This window comes from Eutrigla gurnardus, assembly GCF_963514095.1.
Source record: "Eutrigla gurnardus genome assembly, chromosome: 8".
NCBI classification, from domain to species: domain Eukaryota; kingdom Metazoa; phylum Chordata; class Actinopteri; order Perciformes; family Triglidae; genus Eutrigla; species Eutrigla gurnardus.
Window position 1 is genome coordinate 9,917,167 of NC_139922.1, and position 22,374 is coordinate 9,939,540.

The window sequence follows — 22,374 nt, forward strand, 5'->3', positions numbered from 1 at the left end:
CACGCCCACACAGGTGCTGTGATTTAGTCTGATGAGAGCGTCGCTCAGAGGGAGGCAGAGTGGAGTCACGCTGGGAATCATATGAGGTCACCACATCCGACGCCAAGTTGTCCCGCTTTAACAGGTGCAGCAGAAAAGTGAGGGAGATCTCAATCACGCTCAGTGTGTGCACACGGTCCAAAGTTTGAACTGTGTCTTTGACTGCGACATGACTCCTAAATTCAGAGAATGGGAGTACACTCAATTTGCAATGGGCACAACAGTGTTTTACCTGCCGTCCCCGCTCAGCCAGGCTCCGCTGATTGCAATTAAACAGAACCGTCTGCAGCTGTTGTCTGACAATATATCAACTCCATAGTCAACAAACACGCTTACAAAGAACAGCTTCTTTTTTTTCTTTTTTACTCTCAATATTGTGGTCCATGTCCTTGTTTTAGCTTTCACTGAGGCCGTTTAGCAGGAACAAATGTTACATTTTAGCTCAGTCTTGGTACATATCTTCTGTGGGTCTGACGGCAAATCGTTTCTGTGCTTCCAGTGTAGCCAGTTAATCCGGGCTTCCTTTTCCTTGTAGCTGGTTTTTTAGAGTCTGACTTGCAACTTGAGATCCTCCACTAGAGTTTATAGACAACGCATACGATTGGATCGTTTCACAAGAAGCCTGTTTACAAGCTAATTGTTGTATTTATTTATGGTAGTTGTAGCCTATGTCTTTTACTATGTTTGCAATTTGCTGTGAACCATTTCTGTGTCCTGAATAAAGTATTGATTGATTGATCTCAAAACAAGAGAAAACTAAATCATTGCCATTGACATATCATTGACAATGCGATCTGCCTCTTGTAACCATGACAACACCGACATTACAGCATAAGATATAATCAGGCAATATCTGTGTGTGTGTAAACCATGGTGGATTAAAGATTGAGCTTTCTTATAGCTGTGACGGAGGAGTCAAGGTTTGAAAAAAAATGTTCAAAAGACGATTCTGACCAAAGGGTTTGGCTTAGCTGGGTACAGTATCGCCATGTTCATGCCTGTAATCACACATATTCCTTAGTATTGAGGATGTGTACTCGGTGTGGGTGTTATAATGTATATAATTGTAGATTCTCTAAATCCACCCCACTTACAGTCAATCACCTGGTTCAGTCTTCAATGAACTATGAGACTTACACTGTTAATGATCATGTAGAATGGATTTAAATACAAAATGACATATTCTTCTTTCTTTTCTTCAACAAGGTGTGTTGAATCTCTCGTTCACACCGATCGACAGTTCGACATGATGCAAGTCAAAGTAAGAACTTGCTCTACAAAGACGGTGCACGGGTCATAATAGCAGACATGAACTCAGTTCGGTTCCCACAGTCATTATCACTGCTCTTTCAGGATTATCCCCATACTATCTGATCCTGCTTGTGGACGTAAAGAGGCATGTTCACATTTACACACCTGCACACACTCGCACATCAAAGAATCCTCATAGTTTCAGTAAGACGTTCATAAAAATCCTTTCGGTGTAAACACATGAAAAACAACAATGTACTGAGCATGAATGGAATGGGATTATATGCAGCGAATTCATCATTTGTTTCATCATCTGGGAACCATGAATGTCTGCAATAAGTGTTGGTGATCTCTCTGGTAGATGTTGAGCTGTTCTATTGGAGAAGTAGAATCATTGACCTGCTGAGGGATAAGTCAGAATTTCACGAAAGTCTTTAGGATTCCTCCTCTTCATCTATTCAGACTTCACCTCGACTCTGCATAGCATGACCCACTAACAACACCCCCCCCCCCCCCCCCCCCCAAAAAAAAAAAACTAAAAACAAACTAAAAAGCACTTCTATGTTCTTACCTATAGCACTGTTGTTCTTAAGGTATACTTGCTGAACAGCTACTACTTTACTCAGACGAGGACCTAACCATGTTTCTAGCATCTGCTAAATGCCCTAAATGTAAATGTCCTCTGGAGACTCTGGATGTCTGAATTCAATGTCATGGCAAGCCATCCAATACTTAACTGCGACAAAACTGACATGATCATCAAAACCCTGAAAAAAAACACCCACAACTTCATCCTTGCCATCCACAGTTCTACTCCGTCTCTCATCCACAACCTCAGAGTCACTTTTGACAGCAACCTTTCCTCCAACAAGAAATAGATCAAATCACCAAAACGGCCTTTTTCCACCTGGAGATTATGTCCTGCATCCGTCCGTCACTCTCTGTCCCTACAACACTGATCCACGCTTGCCTCACCTCCATGCTGGACGACTGCAACAGCATTTTGTACGGCTCATCATCCAAACTCCTCAATCAACTCCAGTGACAGTCCTTTCAGAACTCTGCTACTTGCCTGCTCCCCCGCTCTCGCTCCCATGACCACAAAACCCCTGACCTCCAGAACCTCCACTGGCTCCCTGTCCCACAACGCATCCGCTTCAAACTCCACCTAACAATGAGTAAATAATGACTATTATACAAGCAGTCCTGTTGTGCTACATGTGGTCCCGGTGGGAGACCAGATTTGTCCAGCTTTAACATGGCTGCTGGACAGTATTTGTCATTTCCCCCTTTGCTTTTCTAAATTACATTTTTAAAGGAGGCCACAAAGTCAGGATTCCTTTGGTCGAACAACGTGGGTGTCATTTAATGTGAGCCACCTGACAGTGACTGTGAGAGCAAAACCTTCTGACAGCAAGTGAGTGGGAGTCAGTTTGTTCAAATTTAACAAGGACGGTGGGCTGAGTGCGGGACTCCGTTCATCCGTCTGTCTCTTACACATCTTCTCGGAAATTCCGATCCCCTTCAGGGAACGATGCATGTCACTGGTTTCCAGAAAGTACACTGATCAGCAAGTGAGTTATGTACCGGTATTTTTCTTCTCTATATTCTTTCTGAAAGGAGTAGTTCAATATTCAACAAAATATATATTCTTTATATTTCTTTTCTATTCTGTATTTATTTGTATGTGTTAACAGGTCACATCCTCCCTTTCAACTAACTCCCATATAAGCCCATCCGCATCGTTATAAGGCATCAGAGCAACTGACATGAAGACTGAGAACATCCTTGTTGGGAGGTTGACTAAACCTAAAAACATTTAAACCTACTTGGCAGTTTATTTTGAAAAGAGACTGTCTTCATGTAACGAGTGGTAATTGTTCCTTTCCTGTGAACACAGCTGCATTGTCATCCATGATGACCTTTCACCTTTCATAACATTTCCCCATGATGTTACTTATGTTTCTATATCGAATGTAGGCTCCATCCAGTTCATCCGCTATAATCCTGAAGTGACATTTATAGGAGCAAACAACTACTCAAATGCTAATTTGTTGCATCTCATGTTGACATATACAGTATATTAGAGTTCCTCCACAGTCGTGGGTCTGGTAAAGAAAATAACATGGTGATTAACAGCGGATCGGTCGTACATCGTTGTTGAGGAAAATATGATTTTGTTCTCTAAAATGTGAACATGTCAGAGCTGCAGTCTGCGTCTGCTGAGAGACACTGTGCATATTTATACACCAGGAACAGCAACAAAACTTCATGGATTATTTCAGAGGCTAAAAGTTCAGTTCAGCTGCTTAAATGTCCCACAGTGTTTGCTAAAGTGACATTACCGCACCAGGGAAAGAAGCCTCTCTAATGATTACAGCTTGTGTGACATTATGCCACGCTGTGAATGTATTTAACAGTAAATATGTAAGTTGAAGGGAACACTGTTATGCTCATTTGACAGACATATAATGCAGCGCTATAACAGAACAGCTGACCTCACCTCATATTTAAATGACGGCTCCGAGGCTAGGAGGTCTAAGCCTGGACTCTCTCTCCCCTCGCGTCTCCTCCTCGCCTCCTCAGCTCGTATCTCTCGTGGGCGGGACTAAGACACGAGAAGAGGAGGCGAGGAAATGATTCCAGGAGACATGTTAGCATACTGAAAAGCACCATGTAGGGGTGTGAATCTTTGGCTTCACAGCGATTCCATTAACGATACAGTAGTTGGCCATTCAATTCATTTTTTTGTTGTAACGATTAGATTTCGATTCTGTAAACCATGATTCGATTCAATAACTTGTAACCGAAATTCTATAATCATGTAATAAACATGCAATAATGTGAGTGAGACGGTATTCTTCTGAAAGGTGAAAAACAGATCACAGAATTACTTATTTAACATATTTATTCTATAAAAAGTAGTCCTGCATAATATTTTATGCTGAGTACAAAAATGTAATCCTCAGTTATTTTTTTTACATTTTTCAATAGGCTACATGCTGGCAGGGGAGAGAGTGTCTTAAACGTATTAAAACATTAATCATAATTAAGAATCACGATTCATACAATTAAACGCATTTATAGCGATTATCGGTGAAGCCAAAACGATTCATTCTATTTATTTATTTTAGCAGATTTAGTTGAATCCATAGGACTGACAATTGTTTAATCGATGCATCGAATGAATCGTTACACCTCTAACCATAAGGGTTAGTTTTAGGTGTGTTTTTGAACCTGACAGACGCAGGCTTACAGTTTGCCTTTTGCTTCCAGTCTTTATGCTAAGCTAAGCTAACCACGTGAGATTGATGTGTACTTTCTCATTGGAAAAACAGCCAATAAGTGTATTTCCTAAAATGCTGAAGTATTCCTTTAAAGTGGCAATTTCTGTATAGTTTTATTCTGATTATTTCAGTGCTCACTGCTCTTGGACCGTGATATATTTAGACAGGACCATTTTAGCTCAATGGAAGCTTCACTACAGGAGCCCTTTGTCCCTAAGAGAGAGTAATGACAATAGGCAGATAAAGGGAAGTCACCACATTAAACAGCATTAAGCCACTCAGTACCCGACGCATTACCAAGAGAGAAAGAGGGAATGAAGAAAGGGATGAGAGGGGAGAGAAAATGACAGCGAGGCCCAGAGAAAAGAGCGAGGCAGTGATAAATCGCAGAACTAATCCGGGCTACTACAGAGGGATTAAATCGTTCTCTCGCTGCGCGTTCGCCGGCTCCGTCAGGCGGCGGAGGTTAAGCAGACTGTTCTCTCCCTGTCCTGTTTCCCTTCTTTTCTCTCATCCCCTCAACCTCCTTCCCTCCCCTAATGGCATTACAGAGGTGGAAGTCTTTAATCGGAGGAGCAATGCAGTGAGAAAGGCCTCGACCCACACACACACACACACACACACACACGGAGAGTCGGGCTAATAGATGTCAGTGTTTCTGATAATCTGATGGAGGGAAGAGATAACAGAGAATTACTGATTTCCCTTGTGGCTGGTGTGTGTGAAGAATGTGTTGCTATTGTTATTTTTGTGTCTCATTTCAAATGCGCAGCAGGTCGTATTGCCTTGTAGAAAAAATAAGCAATTATTACAAAATAAAATCATATCAAAATAAAAAACAAGACATTTGAACATTTAAATTTAAAAAATGATGTTATAGCATTTGAACTTATAGTGCTTCAATTTTAGTTTTTTACATTTCATGTATTATAATTGGAACGACAACATGTGTGTGTGATGGAGGGATGACGCCTGTTCTCTATCTCAGGGCGTCAACTACTGAAAATAGTATCTCCCAGAACATGTGAGTACAATCCCACAACAAACAATCTCATATTGTTGATCATCTTACGGTAACCTAGGTCACTGCCTTTTGTGAGTCCTTTTAGAGTGGCGCTGGGTTGAAAATGCAGTCTAACCTATTATTTTCCTATATATTATATTTATGCATGATCTGGTTTTGACCAGATCTGGGAACATGGTGACGTCACTAAAAAGCAATCCAATGGTTAGCCACATTTATGTGGAAGAAAAAAATGAAGGCGAACAATAAAGCCATTATAAAAGCATTATTATTTATTCCCATTATTCTTTTTATTAATTCTGAACATCAAGTTGTGTTTTCCTGTGCAATGAGGATTATTACCATATAGGGTACGCGAGGCGTAATATGAATATCATGATGTCTATGAAATTTCCACGTCATTATTAGGTATTTAAGATTTTCCACGTGTCATTTCTACGTCACAGGGTTTATGCTGAGAAGCGTCTTTTTGATTGTCACTCACTGTCACATCCTTACTGTGAAAACGTGCATATCATAGTCACAGATATGTATTACATATGACACGCAAAAAGCAAGAAAGACATTAAAATTGTTGTGTTGGTCACTGTCTGATTTCCCTCCAATTACAGCAGAGTTTGGCTTATTGAACCTGTTGTAATGATGTCTCCATGTCTCCGGATCTTAGTCCTTATTTGGGCGAGTATAATGTTTAAAATGATGGAAATATGTTGGACTATAATAAACCAGAAATAATAGTCACTGTATCCAAGTGTTGGTGGGATTTCGTGAAGACAAAGACATGCGTCACCCCTTCCGATCCATTAAATGTTCTAAGCACAGAAAAGAATCGTGTCTCAACACTATACCGTGCAGCAGGGGCAGCTGTGTGTGCAGAGCTCAATCTCTACCCACATACTTTTTTCATTTCACAGAGAAGTTGTCGCACTGAAATCTTCACCTGTCGCGTTCGACGCGTTCTTTCAAGCTGCAGATGAGAGAGATTTTTTGCCACAACCTTCCCCTTGTGAGCGTAATGACAGGCGTGGGTGTTTTCCTCTGCTCACGAAAGGTTCGAGCAGACACCAGAATGCTCCTCTTTCTCCTTCTGTATTCTCCGTACAACCACCACCCCATCCCCCACCCCCCTCGCTCTACGCCCCCCCCTTCCCCTCGCTGCAGTGGTAATTGGGTATGACACAGGATCAACAGGGAGAGAGAGCGAGGACGCATTTGAATGCGCCGAATGTCGTCTTCCTCACTTCTCTTCCCTAACCTGCTGCCTCCCAGCTCCCAGCCCTCGCTCACCACTGTTACCGTAGCAACATCTGCGTGACCGCATCCTCCACCCTGTGTCATTTCTTTTATTAAGATTGGCCGCTAGAGCCCAAATGTGTGTGTGTGTGTGTGTGTTTTGTGTGCGCGCGTGTGCAACAGCTCGACAGTGAGGCGCATAGCAGCAGAGCGTTGCCAGCCTCACTCCGAGCCAATTACCGAAGCCTCGCTGCCGAATTGAAAGCTACAACTCAGGAAGAATTACTCCGAGCAGAGAAGACGGAGCCACTTGAGTCAAACTTGTTACATTAAGTCAATCAAGTACATTATTGCACACCTGGGTACACCTCAGCGATGCTCTAAAGGGGATATCTCTGCTGTCGGAGTCGCACCACTGCAATGAACAAGTCAGTACAGCTTTAAAAAAAAAAAAAAAAAAATCTGTACTCTCATTTCTTCTTGTCAAAGGATTACAATATGTTCAAACAATAATTTGCTGCTTTCAATCTAACCATTACCTCCATTTATGATTTAAGAAGACTTATTATGGTGTGCATCTTTCCTTTAGTGTGTTATATGGTTTTTTTGTGCATGGAAAAGGTCTCCAGAGTGTCCATGTCCAAAGGGAGTTACTCTGCTCCTGAACTGCTTCATACGCCTCGATTCAATTCTTCTGTAAAGTAGTGATGTCACCATGTAACACATTTGCATAATACCTGCAGCTAGTTTGTCGCTACCTCAAAGAAAGCTAGTAAGAGTTGAGCTGAGCACAGAGTTTCCAAGTTGAGAAGATGCCGTTTTCTGCTGTGCAAACAGAAACTTCTTTTGTGTGAACTTCTAAAGGAAGAATAAGTGGTGTAACATTCCGTACAAATACACGAAGCAGTCGACCAATCAGAGCAGACTGGGCTTTTTGGGAGGGAGGGGCATGAACTCAAAGCCAATAATATATAGTGTTTTTTCAGCATTAAAGTATGACACCAGAAGAGGAGCAGAATAGTTCCTCTTTAATTCCTGCCACAGCCTTCGTCTCTGTTATTATTATTGCTATTGTAGTTCCCACATCTAAAAGGTTGAGGACGTCCAGCTGTAAAAATCTTTGATTTAAATGTGTATTTCAATACAAATTCACCACTTCAAAATTCCTCCCTCTCGATCCATCCCTTGCATCGTATCGTTGCACACTGCCCTACTAAACCTTATGCTTATGCTCTGTTCCAAATGGCCTAATTTGATGCCCTTTTTGATTATTAGCGAGTGAAACTGCTGCTTTTAATATACTGTAGATATTTTTTTAAATATTCATACAAATTATGCCTCCCACAGTTTTGACTTTAAAATAGTACTTCATACATCATGCATGAGTGTCAACTCCAGCCTTAGCCGAAAATTGAGCTCATCTTCCACATGTGCCTATTCATAAACCAGGATCTGTCTGTCTGTTATCCCTCACAGAAGATTTCATTCAAACATTTAAAAATATTTGTTTTTCTCCACGATTGTTACTTTTAAGGTTGGTGTGGTGTTGCTATGGCAGCAAACTCTCCTGGAGCAGCACTTTGTTAGAAACCTTTTTGGCCATTACTCAAGAATTCAAGTGCTAATAATGACAAATTGTCACAAATGTCCAAAGCATTATCGTTTCAGTCTGAAAGTTGATTTGACAAGAAATAACGGATTTGTCTTGAGGAATCAATAACAGTAAAATGTATTTAGCTGCAAAATTGAAAAAAGAGAGAATTAAATAAACACATGAGAAACAAACGAGACTGACACAGGATATGAACAGTTTAATAAAATCATACAATATCAATCATAATCACAGGTCGTCTGGGTCTAGGTCATGGCCAGGGTTACCTGAGCTAATTCTTGCATTGTTAAAATAAATACAAAACCATGAAACTTCAAAAATATAAAACTCAAATCTGTTCTGTTTTTCAGCCAGAGACCAAAACGTGGACAGTCCCTATACGCTCGATTCACCTTAACCTGAAATGATTTTGCTCTTCTTTTCATTCCAACAAAGCGAGAGGACGTAAACTGAGTTTCACATACAGATGATGGCAGAATGAGCCTGAATGGAGGTTTACAAGTGTACAAATTGTAGAAATACCTTCTGCTGAACTTGTAAATGACTGAATTGAAAATGTTCTGACTCAGACCACAAATCTAATACACACACTCTTTCTCAAAATCTTCCCTGTTGAATGTAGCAGTGCAGAATAATAGAGCAACATGAGCTGGATGATACCAGGATAAATAGCATAATAAGAACATGTTAAAATAAAGGCATGCTAACAGCAAATCAACTCTCTTATAATTCAAAACAGGAAAGCGCCATGTGCCGCCCTTAGTGCCAAAGTAAAAGCCTATGTCAAATAACTGCTTTACCCTTTTCCTCCCTCTCTTCATCCGTGATTGACCAGCAGGTTCTAAGAGAAAGAAGAAGGAAAACGAATTGGGAATTAGTCCATCTGCACTCCCCCCACACCCTCCGGCCTTTGAGATGCTCTTAGGTGTGAGGACTTTCTTGTTTTGTCTGTACTTTTCCAGCTTTAATTGAACACAACCTTAAGGTCAGAGCTGCTAATAGTAGTGGTTATCTCAGTAATGGAGATAAGTGAACCTGTTGACCGACGTTCTCTTGCTCTCCAGAGGTGTTTTCCTGTTGCAACAAATTGAAACTGAGAATTTGCCTCTTTCCCCCAACATAACTGTTGTCTCTCTTAGAAGACTGTTCCCCTTGATATACTAAATCCTTTGGCAGAATATGTCTCAATAAATGATGACCCTTGTTATTGAAATGTATATTTCTAAAGATTGTGAAAGCCCTGAAATAACAGTATTTCTCCACGCTGCTGTAGATCGATTTGGAGAAAAAGCTAGCCTGATACAGGATTATTTAGAAAAATACATGTAATGGCAAAATGAATGCTATTTGCTTACCCCCACAGCAAGCCTTATTTTAGGAACCTCTCACCTACTTTTTCTGCTTGTGATTCACAGCAAAAGTGATCTTTTAACAATATATCGACACCGTGCTAGCAACATTACAACAGTTTCAATGTCTATAAGTCAAAGAAATGAAAAAAGTAAACATCTTTAACTCTGAAAATAAAAGTGTTCTAGTGTGTTTCTATGGGCAGAATATCTACATTTGTTAACACAAGCCTTTTATTCTGAAATATTTGAAGGACAATGCAGTGACTTGCACGGCTCCATAAATGAAAAGTAAAATGAGAGTAACGGCATTATTATTAGAGTGTAACTTCACCTCCAGGTCTGAGTCACACTACATAACCTCAAAAAATGCCAATTTTGTTTAATGAAGCCTTTGACGACACATATGACAGCTACAATAGCTGATGATTGAAGTGAAGGAGGTTAGCCTCAAAGTTCATAGCAACTCAACTGGCTGAGGCGTGTCTGAAAGGTGGGCTGACCTTTAAGGTGGACCAGCTACTCTCCTTTAAGTGGCAAGTCACTCAGTGTTGCTGTGTTTTTTCTTCTTCTTAACTGCTTCACTAATAGCAGTGCAAATTATTAACACTGCCACTGCAAACTAGCTCTCTATGCAAGAAAACACAAAGGTGAATGTTCTATATTTGATCAGAAGTCAGAAAGTGAGGAACATCTGGTGAAAACATGTTTGAAAGTCATTGTGAGGACTAATAGTATTGTTAAACACTAATATTGGTACTCAGCAAGTACCCAAAGCACTTGTACGACGTCTGGAAAGAAAAGTGGCATCGGTGCATCCCTAGGTATTATGCAGAGATCTCCCGGAAACCAATTTGAAACAGATTTAGGTAGCTTCTGGTTTCTGCTCGCTCTACACCTGAGCATTCTGTTTGCGTGAGATATGCATTGACCTCCAAGAGAGCTTTAGCTTAGCTACTTAAAATCAGCTACATGCAATTGATCCAAGCAGCGCAACCTCGACCTTTCAACCAAAGATCAATGGGGTCCTTGAAACCCGAACGTCTCATCACAGTGGACATCCTCATCTTAAACACTGGAGGAAGGCTTCACTCTATATTCAATTAACACCTTGAAATCCTGGCAAGATGTTCCTGAGAGACGCACGGCCAATCAAGCCAAGGTGATTTGAGCGGAGCTTTGACACCACGCAGAAATGTTCCTATAACCTTGGGATGCAACCTATCAAGATGATCGATGAACATGAGGTGATATACAGCGCCTTGTTAGTGAGACGGTCTCAACACAACATATGGAGTTTGAAGGGGATGCTCGTGGGTGTTTAATAGCAGGCGATGAGAAACTTAAACTTGAAGCCGTATTGCTTATGTTTTCCATGAGAGACACTGTGAAAAAAGATGGCTCCGAGCTATAATTACATAATCTGATTAAAACGACTTTGTTTGTTGCAGATGTGGACGCAGTCATCTCCAGACGCATGCAGTGGATTTAGCAGACAGCTGCACGAGACCGGAGTCACTGTTTGTGTCATTTAGTGTTGAGAGTGTACTCATTACAGCATATCCCTCTAAGAAGGGATCATGCAAATATGTGGAAACCTGCGAGTGTGAATATTATTACACTGGATTTATGAAGGACCCACAATTTGTGACAATTTGTGTGAGAAGCAGCTTTAAACATGGCACGAACAGGACGAGCTTCAAGAATGGTTGTGATGGAAACAGAAACCTGCGTTCACCTTTAGTCTGCAGCGGACGTGTTAAAGTACAGACATTCTATACTCAAGTAGAAGTACATGAAGGACTTTTCCACTGGCTGTTTTGTTACAAGCCGTCACTGTGTTTTGAAAAGTGGTGGGGTCACGTAAAAAGACAACACCCCCCACGCACAATACACTAACTTCTATTTGTTAGCAGCACCCGTAGACACAGGATTTACAATGTCAGGCTACAGACTAATCATAACTTTCAAGACAATATCAACACCTGTAGGTCTACATATTCATACAGGATTTACACTACAGGCTACAGACCATTATCACAACCTTCAGGACAATATCAATCAACACCTGCATTTTCTATCATACAGGAATTACACCAGTGGTTCTCAACTGGTCTGGCTTCGGGACCCACCATCACCTCTTAATGGCAAGTTGTGACCAAAATCTGGGAACGTTTTCAACTTCTCAAATGTGATGTAATGTGAAGATGGTGCAGTTTGAACCTGAGATAATACAAAATATCACAGAATGCAAACACAAAAACAGACTCAACAGTGATTTCATGCAAAATACATGAAAAAAAGAAGTCCAACTACTAATATATAATAAACACTGTACTATTCAGTCACTTATTCAAGGATTAATCATAAGGCTGACATAACAATCAGAACATCTCAGAAACAGCCATTTGTAACAATCTCAGTTGGTGTTGTCATGCAAAATACATGAAATAAAAAAGTGCAACTACTGAGAAGTATTTACAAAAAAGACTCAAATGGTATTTCTTTAATAGCAGTTTTTATCCACAAACTCAAAATAAATTAAACAAAAAGTGCAATTCAAAAAGGTTAAAGTTTACAACATTAAGTTTCCTTATGATTACCTTATCAGTAGGTAATACTGCAAAACATTGTGCTTTGAAGGAAATTAAGCAGCACTCAACCATAGGTGTAACACTGACATCATAGATCCGAGTTTGGAGGAATTCATGGGAGAAGTGGGGTTGTTGCTCCTGACAAGAGTCTCAAAGTCTGGAGTTATAGTAGTATAGTATTTCTATACAAAAGTTCTATACAAAAGTTAGTGCCAATAAAGTAGTTGTTGAGATAATTCACAGGATTATGTGAAGTTTAAAATGTGACTTGCTAGTGGCACATCATGAAAGATTCCTCCTCTGGGTGTCGGAGATATCCGGAGCAGAATTTATGGCAATCAGTCGAACAGATGTCAATACTTTCCACTAAAAAGCAAACATTCCAACTTCATGTTGTTCAGGATTGAGATGATAGTAGTGAAAATATTGGTTCATACATTACTAGAATGAGATTATGTGAATTTTGTCAAAATAAGACCGGGGGAGTTTTGCGGTTCATAAACTCAAATTTGAATTTAACAATTTAACTGTGTAATCACTTCAGGCTGCATGACTTTCTTTTGATAAGATATTAACAGCGACTGCATTCACCATTCCAAAGGCTCTCTCTTTACAAGTTGCAGTGACCTGGGTGTATTTTGTGTCTTGCAATGTCACTCCATCTCTTTTTCATTTCACATACAGTGTGTTTGTCTTATATTGTACTAAACCATAAGACCATAATTTGATCACTTTATCAGTACGTTTTTCTCAAATGGAGCAGAAGTTATGTTTAGGAATCACCATCACTGTATTATTTCCTCACAGAGCTTGATGAGCATGATGTCACGACTGTCACAAAGTGCCACGACTGTCCCTAAACCACGACCCACTAAAAATCACTTGGCTAGAAATTGGCCCTCATGGGTCATTAAAGCCCTGATGCAATAATGGGTCCATTTTATCTCCTCGAGTAGAAAACCACCAAACAACTGCAGGTTTTTTTATCTACTCACCCAACAGACACTTAACATTACAAAATGGGTCCTGGTTAAAGCATGGAGGTGGTGATATATTAACTGGGTCAATTTTGAACTCTGTGATTTTAGAAACCTTGGCCCGGTGGTCCAACACTTTGGTATGGACCGAAATATCTCAACATATTATATGTATATTCATGCATACTATTGAATGAATTGCCATGGAAGACTGTGCAGACATGAATGGTCCCCAGACGACACATTGTCCTGCCTTTGATGATCCCCTGACTTTTCCTCTAGCGCCATTATGAGTTTGACATTTTCAGTTTTGAATGAATTGTCCCAACAACTATTGGAAGGTTGGCCATGACATTTGGGATTCATGCCCTCCTCAGAACATAACGTTGTAATAACGTTGGTGACTTCTTCATCATAAAGTTTACATATTGTCTATCCTTTTTGTTTATATTTGTTTACACTTTTATACTTTTTTGGTGAATGATCAAATACCTGCATAACTAATGACATTCCCATCGGCCTCGGCTCTACTTTCTGTTTATCGCCATATTGCAAATGTAGGCTTGCTAATATGCTTGTCAAGAGGGTAAACCTAACCTGCTAAACATGTTAGCATGCTAATGTTAGCATTTAGCTCTTAGCCTATGTACAGCCCCACAGAGCCCCGAGCATGGCTGTAGACTCTTAGTGCTGGACAAATTGTAAATAATCATCCATAGTAGATGTCTAATTTATATAAACATAGTGGCTCTATGTCTATAAATATTAAACCTGGAGCCAGAAACCTGGGTGTTATATTTGACTGTTTCATTTGAGCAGGTTCATAGATTGTTCAGTCATGTTTTTATCAACTGGGGAGCATCTCACAAATCAGTTTTAGTCCTGAACTCCAGAAGGTCAGCCATGCTTTAAAGTGATGGTTCGGAGTAAAATTCACCCTACGTAATTTCCACCATGACATCCAGCCAAATACCCGCTCAGAAGCATTTTTAGCGATGGTCAGCATTGGTCAAGATAGGGCTATCAGCCGAATGGCTTAGTACTGGCGCGAATGGTACAGTGTGTATATCTCGTAAATTACCCCACTAATAATGCATGGAATGTTACCAAACTTCTGCAGTAGTACACATAGGGTCTGTACTCACAAAACGAGGCATTTGAAAGTTTGTAAGTACACCAGGAGTTTATTTAAAAGAACACTTGCCTGATGGCTTCTATCCTCTGCTGCTAACGCTAGCGCTGCATCGACGCCACTTCCATGTTTACCCAGCTGTTGCCGTCACGCGAGTTTCACGCGAGAGTATGAAAAAGTTTTGCTGAATTTTTATGAATGCTTGTATTATCAGGTTGACAAGTGTTGACCTGCTATTACAAGCATTTATAAAAATGTGTTGAAGGTGGATTTTACTCCGAACCATCACTTTAACTTAATTCTCTGTTAGATTATTGTAATTCATTGTATTCTGGTTAAGCCAAAAACAAAAAACATTGCAGCCCTTCAGCTAGTTATTAAAATACAAACTCGTATCAGCCCTGTCTTAACCTCCCTCTCCTGAATGAGTTTTAAATAAGATCTTTTAAGATTTTACTGATTAGTATATATATATAATATGCCCCATATATCAAAGAGACTCTGACTTGATATCATTGCAGGCCTAAAATGTTTTTCTTATTTAATACTGGTTCAACCATGTAAATCATTTGTAACTTTGATTTGAAAGGTGCTGTGTAAAGTTTGTTATTAGTCTTGATTTCCCACAATTTTATCTCCTGAGAAAATAGGATATTTTTTGTATGTATTATTATGAAACAATTAAGATTTACATGGTGAAAAAACACAACACATGCCTGTATGTGAGGAATCTATTTTAGTGGTATGCTTTCTTTGATAAGGAATAAAACAAATCAACCATTCAAGTAATTCATACTATAATCAAAAGTAGCATCTATTATTAATCCATGGTTTGTTATCTTACAACATCTCATAGAAATGTTCTTTGATGTCCCAGTCAGAAATTGATACGGCTCAGCCCTGCTTGGCTTTGGAGGCTGGAAAGCAGCAGCAGGAGGGTTGTTTCAGACGACTACTACTTACAGTTTCCCATGTGGTACGAAGCAATGAGCCAAACTGACTGGAGGCTGGAGGTGCATGTACCTGAAGACAGCTGGTAGAAAGGCAGATTGCATGTATGTATGTGCATGCATGTGTAGAGAGGTCATGATATATGTTCTAAGTACCGCGGAGTTCGCTCCAGCTGTGAAACTCAAACCATTAAAACCACAGAGAGACTCACAGAGCAGGGTGATCGATATCCCCCCTGCAGTCAGCTCATCTCATCCCTCTGATTTCCTCTCCTCTCCTTCCCGTCCTGCTTCACTCTCGTATCTGTTCTCTTGTCCTCTCAGCTGCTCCTCTATCCCTCCCTCCCTCATCCTCTTTCCTTTCTGCTCTATTCCACACTTCCCCACTTACAAGTAGTAGTGTGTTTCCTACTTATCTTTCTCTGTTTTTATCATTGTTAAAATACATTTAAATGAGCTTCGCCTCTCATATAATACATACACAGCTGCTAGCTCTTGTGGCTGGTTGCGTTGTTCCATTGTGGCCATTGGGTTTGAGCCTGTACATTAAATTGGTGGTGGGAGAGGGGAGACTATCACAACACAAGCTGTCAGACCGTCCTCAAAATTATGTTTTTTTTTTTCAAAAGTTGGACTTGGGATTTTCCTGTTATTTAAAAATGCAATAATCATACCAAATAAATTATAGTGATGCTCATAAAAACAAAACTACATTACATTAAATCAGATGTAGGCCTATAAACAAATGAATAATACATATACTGTAGCCTACACTTCCATTAATCTTTAACTGCTTATCCTATTCAGCGTCGTGAGGTTGGATATGGGTCGAAGGCACACCGTGGACGGAGCAGATTGATTGATGGTTGGATGTCATGATAAAATTGGTTGAAATGTATCGGTACTAACTGGTGGAAGCACGCGTCATATGTTGTTTTCCACGAAGAAAAGATATGACGTAAAAATACAAAGAAATAGATTTTTGTTTCTTCTTTTGTGTATTTATCATTTCAGCTCAACTTTGAACAATTAGCAAGTATAATGTATAGAATAACCTCTGCTTATCACAGTACACTTTTTATGCTTGTTCTGTGTGTTCTCTTTCAGTGTAATGTTTAGGAAGTTTACTGTATGACTTTAACTGTTTAATGGTGTACTAGGGACCACAGCATGAGCAGCAGAAGTAATTAGAACTCCGACAGGTTCTGAAAATGGTCTCTGTGCACTGCTGCTGTATTAAAAAAAAAAAATGTAACACCACAACTCAGCTAACAAACTAATGGATTTCTCACCTGTTGCTCTAATTGAAGATCCATCCTGAGTTAAAGTAGTCACAGACTAAGACCACTTGCTGGGGTTACACCACCCTGCCTCCAAGATAGCGCATTGGTTTCTGGGCTTTGACAACAAGCCTATTTTCATTTCACGTGGCCCCAGCCAGCAGATCAGAGACATAGTGAGAGGAGAGGAGAGAGAAGAAGAGGGACAGGGGCCGAACACAGTAGGAGATAGAAAAAAACAACCCAACAACAAACAGAAAGTCGGGAGAGGTAGAAGAGCAGTAGAAGTCCCCCCGTTCTCCATTCTACCTCACCCAGCCTGGGAGCCTTGACTCAATTGGAAATCCATTTGATCTGATGACTGGCAGGCAATTGGGACTCCCAGGTGATTGGCTGAGGCTGTGTGGTTGATAGGCCTGACCACTCCACTGCTGAGGGATGGAGGGATTCAGGCGAATGTGGAGGAGAACACGTACAACAAGGTTTGTCTCCACTAATGAAGTTCACTACAGGCTACCAAGAAAATTCAGCTCCCTCTACGTCTCTCTATCAAAAATACAGATACTTTCATTTTAAATTAATATGTTGATTCTTTTTTCAAAGAATCAATGAGTCCAACACCCAAAGATATTCAATTTACAATGATATAAAACACAAGAAAGCAGCATTGGGTAAATAGTAAATGGATCAGATCACTCAAAGTCTTAACACTACATTCACACACACACATGTATACATACACTGATGGCAGAGAGTGCCATGCAAGGAGCCTCCTGCATCAGGATCTAATCCATGACCCATTCAAGACAACATTCACACACTGATGCCACAGCCTTCGAGGGCAATGTGGGGTTCAATCTTGCCCGAGGACACTTCAACATGTGGACTGGAGGAGCCGGGGATCGAACGACTTGCTCTACCTCTACCTAACTTTCAGGTTGGCCTACAAATAGGCTCCATATGTGACTGCATACAAAAGGGAAACACAATGGCAAAGTGTCACCATCTAAAATTACCAGCTGGGCTGTAAAAGGGGCAACATGTGTGTAACCCCCCCTGGATGATATAGGAAACGCCGGTTGCAAGGCCGAATCCATCCACCAGGAGGAGCATTGAATATAGATGCTGCTAAGCGGATTCACTGCCATCACATTGCTGCCATTTACTTTCAGGTAGATATATTTTAAATATACTCCCCTGTGACTACCGTGGGGCACAAGTTTGAATTATGTCAATTGGAAGCACAGATGAAGATCTAGTGAGATTATTGGACAAAATGACATGGATGTGTCATTGTTTTCATAAAATGCAGATACACATCTGCCTTTAGTACATTTGCTAGACAAAGAATTGGAAAAACCTGCAGTACCAGTGTAAATGCTATTTCAAAGTTTCCCATGACAGTGAACTTGTCAACACGGCTCCAGGAGGAAACAAAGACACAATGGAATTTATTCATTTACAAAAAGGCCAGAGGACAAAAAAAAATTGATCTCTTTGAGAGTACAGGCTGTGAATTTGAGAGCAATCACAAAGGAGAGGCAGGCCTCAACTCATAAAGAAAAAGAGGAGGTGGAGAGACAGGCACATTTAGTGACAACAGGACACAAAAGAGATGCTGGTATAAAGTGGACCGATAAAGTTGAGGCTGCTTTGAGGGAAAGAAAATAGTCGGTGAAAAAGGCAACTGAAAGCCCTGCTGCTTTCCTCTCTTATCCCAGCTGGTGGTCTTCGTTCCAAAAAAACTCTTGCTAAGTGTGATAGAGACGGGGCCTTAAATTGCTTAGCAAAATATTTGTGTGAAATCCCCCCCAAAGAACAAAACGTGTGTCAATTGCTTATGCAGCCGAGGTGGCTTTCAATGACACAGTACAGTTGACTAACTATTGGAGCCCCATCAGAGAACGCAGAAAGAGGGATGGAGCAGGGGGTCTTGTGGGCGCGAGCCGACAGGCGTGGTGGCGCTCGGAAAGGTCAGCGAGATGGACAAAAGCTGGTGAGAATGCTTCCCTCAGGAGGCAATTGTGAGTACCCTCAACCCCCCCCCCCCCCTCTCCCCATGTCTCCACACCCTCGACCCTCCCCTCTTTGAAAGCTTTGAGACGTCTAAGGGCCACCAGGCAGATAAAAGAAGAAACAGAGGCTCTAGATTTGGCTTGATACGGCGTTCGATCGAAACACTGCAGTGCAACAAAAGACCGGGAGAGGAAAACAGGAGTGGGAGGGAAAGAAAGGAAGGATGGCGACAGAAAGCCTCGGCAGGCGTGATGTCTTTCAGAGAAACACAGAAAGTTCCATGTCCAACACAACAGCGGCTGATTGTGGAAAGTGGTGGAGGTACGCACGTTGATTGTCAAAGACACCCGTGCATTGACAGTAAAAGTTTCATGTCTTTGCAACAACAAGAGTGAGGTCGTGATCATTTCTCTTTTGCAGCCCTCACAGCTTTCAATGTGAGCGAGACGTTTTTTTCCCCACAAAAATTACGAGTCCGCGGGGGAAAAAAAGGAAAAACAGACACCTTACTCACTACCTTAAAACCGAAATGTACCGGGTTGTTGTTTCACCGGTGTGCTGAGTTGCTGGATGAAACAAATATAACCCACAGAGTACACAATACAAGACAGACGAACAACAAAAGAGAAGGAGCGACAACAGATAATGATGCTTGCTGGTGATTGGTTGCGATCGGCTGTATAATAATCAATGCCCGCTTGAAAGGAGGCAACGTTGATGCTTTATGACAGAATGAGCAACTGTCAACAGTATGAAAATGAAATCGATAAGTCAACCGCAGAGCAGGAAGAGAGAAATGAAGGAAGCGGCAAGAGAAAAAGATGAGGGGAGTTTAGAGAAGAGAAACAGATAAGAGAAGACAGAAGAAAACAAGAGAGACAAAGAGAGCGGAGTCAACACAGAGACGTAGAAGCTAGATGAAAGGTGTTGGTTTAAAGAAAGCACAGGGAGAAAAACAAAATTGACAGATGAAGGAAGATTCATTAAAGATAGATAAAAAAGAGACTACAGCGAAAACAAACTGACGAAAAATCAGATAAACTGATGGCCAAAAACTTTTCTACAAAACCCTAGAGCTGATATAAGAGAACTGAAAAGAGACGCACCAATCGATCGGCAGCCGATTAAAACCGGCCCCATTTTATATCAAATTTTTAGTCACATTTGCACACGTTTGTAACCGCTGTGACTGCAGGAACAACCTTAAAAACCTTTGGAACTAACTTAATCAGACGCTTTTTATACAGAATACATTATTCTATAAAATGAAAGTCATTCCCATGCAATGTCTGAGGCACAAACACAACGGCTCGAAGTGACAAGCATTCAATATGCTTCTATGAATTTGTGGCAGCTGGAGTCGTGAATGAAATGTACAGCATGAAAGAAAAAAGTGACAAACTATGACAGAGAAATTCATGGTATTCCATAAAAAGCTGAATATCCTTCACATCTGCAGATCGTTTTGTACAAACGGCATACAACGTGCATCATGTTTTGCGTCAACACCTTAAATTCAGCTTGGAAGAATCCGCCGTGCTTGGAAAGCAAAATATGACCGACCCTGAACACCCACACACTACTGCAACCTGAGGAGCCTCCATGGCTAACGGCTCCAAGCTAAAGCCAACATGGTTCCACGTTGAAACGCACTCACGATGAATCCACGATGAATACGGCCTATCGATCTTAGGCCGTATTCAGACCTGTAGTTAGCTGCAGTTAGATTCAGGATGAAATGCTTGTATGGTGCACTTGGACTTGGTTCAATTTGTGTTCAGACTGCTATCAACACAATGTTAAGGACTTTCTGTAGTTCATTACAGCTATTAATTTTATCAACCAACACAAGCTGTTGTAAACACAAGCAGGAGAATGAATGATAAACACCTTCATACACTTCCACGGCAGTTATCCAAAAACTTTTGGTCAATACACCTTCATTACCGCATCATGTATTGCACCGCTGCGTTCCAGCAAGTCTTAGTCAACTTTTGTTCAACATTGTGAGCAAGGGCGGAAAAAAGAAAAAGAAAAGAAAAACAGAAAATCCTTCAAGCTTTTTTCTTTTCTTGTCTGTAGGCAGTCACAGCTAATGAGGCATAAACAGACCTTCAGCCGAGAGCAGCAGAGAAACAAGAATCTGACAAAAATGTGCTCCAAATGAACGCTCCCTTTTTTTAAATGATTCATCACCTTTGCAAAAAACGGTGGAAAGCTACTACTGAACAATTTGTTAAGACTCAAGATTGTTTTTTTGTTTTTGTTGTACCTTTCATTTCAGTTTCCTCCGTTGGGGAGCAAGCTGCAAATAGAGTAACAAATAGAACGTCAAAGGATGAAAAGTCCTATCTGCTCCGTGGCAAAAGTTCAGCACTTTGAAAGAAGATATGAAAACAGTGCAAGACTTTAGCCCCAATTAAAGCAACCCAAACTCATTTAGAAGCTTGGCGTGAAACCTCGCTGCCTGACTCTTTAATCTGAGACGGGTTCTCTCAGAGCAAATATAAAAATTGAGAGAAACTCTTCCTTAATTAGGCCTACTTTAAAGAAGGCTAGACACACTGTGATATGTATTGACACAAAGCAATGAGGTGAATGTGGAGTTTGACTACTGCTTCATAAAAGTTAGCGCATACGTCAAAGTGTGTGTGAAACTGTATGTGTGTGTGTTTGTGGTCAGTAGCAGGTCCAGCAAGCAGCTGAAACCGCTCATTCTTCTTCATTAGTGTTGACTGCTGAGGGGCCTGCCATCTCTTCCTCTCTCTGCATCTTTCCAACCTCCATCCGTCCATCGCCAACCATTTACCCTCTCTTCATGGTATCTACCCGTCTTTCCTTTCTCGCTTTTCACCTCTAGATACTCACTCTTTTCTCCCACAATCCTCTCCCCTCTGACATGAGCCTCATGCCTCCACCAGCCCCCCTGTCTCTCCTCTCTAGCACCTGTCTGACTCTTTCTCCCCCACTTTTCTCTCTCACCGACCCCATCTCCCATCATCCCTCATCCGCCTCCACCTCTGCACTTCAACCGGCCACCTCCTCCTCTTCATCATTTTCTCCTCACATCTGTGCATCTGCACCATTTTCTCCAATTACTCGTTGCTCTCCACCACGTTTTCAAAGCAAAACTCTTTTTCTTCCCCTGGCTAGTCCTATTTTTCTCCTGTTTCTTCCTCTCATTCATTTTTTTGGAATGTCTCTCCAGCTTTACCCTATCAATGTTCATCACAAGGTTCATCTCTCCTTTTTCTTAACTCTTTCTCATTTTTTTCCTCTTTCATGCCGCCTGTAGAAGAAGTCTGCCCCATTGTTTGTTTCACTTAAACTGATCGCCAGCTCCTGCCTGTCAACATTTAATCTCAGCTTTCACTTTAGACCTAATCGTTTCTTCTCTCGCCGTGCTCTCGTCATGCTTTACCGCTTCCCTCCTCTTCCTCCTTTCTATTTTTCACTTTCTGCATCGAGTCTTTCTCGTGGCCTTTCCCCTTCTTTCACATCTACCACCCTTATCTAACAGTTTCTAGATCTCTGTATATCTAGAGCATGTGCTTTTTGTTCTTCAAAGCCTTCTCTCGGTATATTCCTTCAGAGTTTTTGTCTACATTGTTATCAGCAGACTAGCTGAGC

The 22,374-nt window shown here is 40.9% G+C and overlaps 1 protein-coding gene across 2 annotated transcripts in view; it reads right to left on the reverse strand.

Annotated features, from left to right (window-relative positions):
* Positions 1–8,630: 8,630 nt before the first annotated feature.
* The window catches only part of LOC311016839 (MICOS complex subunit mic25a-like), a 76,404-nt gene continuing 62,660 nt past the window's right edge, over positions 8,631–22,374 (reverse strand). For both annotated transcript variants that reach the window (XM_084014809.1, XM_084014808.1), the window contains one exon: positions 8,631–9,287. In XM_084014809.1, coding sequence (XP_083870935.1) covers positions 9,264–9,287 — 24 coding nt within the window. In that variant the 3' untranslated portion in view covers positions 8,631–9,263. The remainder of the gene's footprint in view (positions 9,288–22,374) is intronic.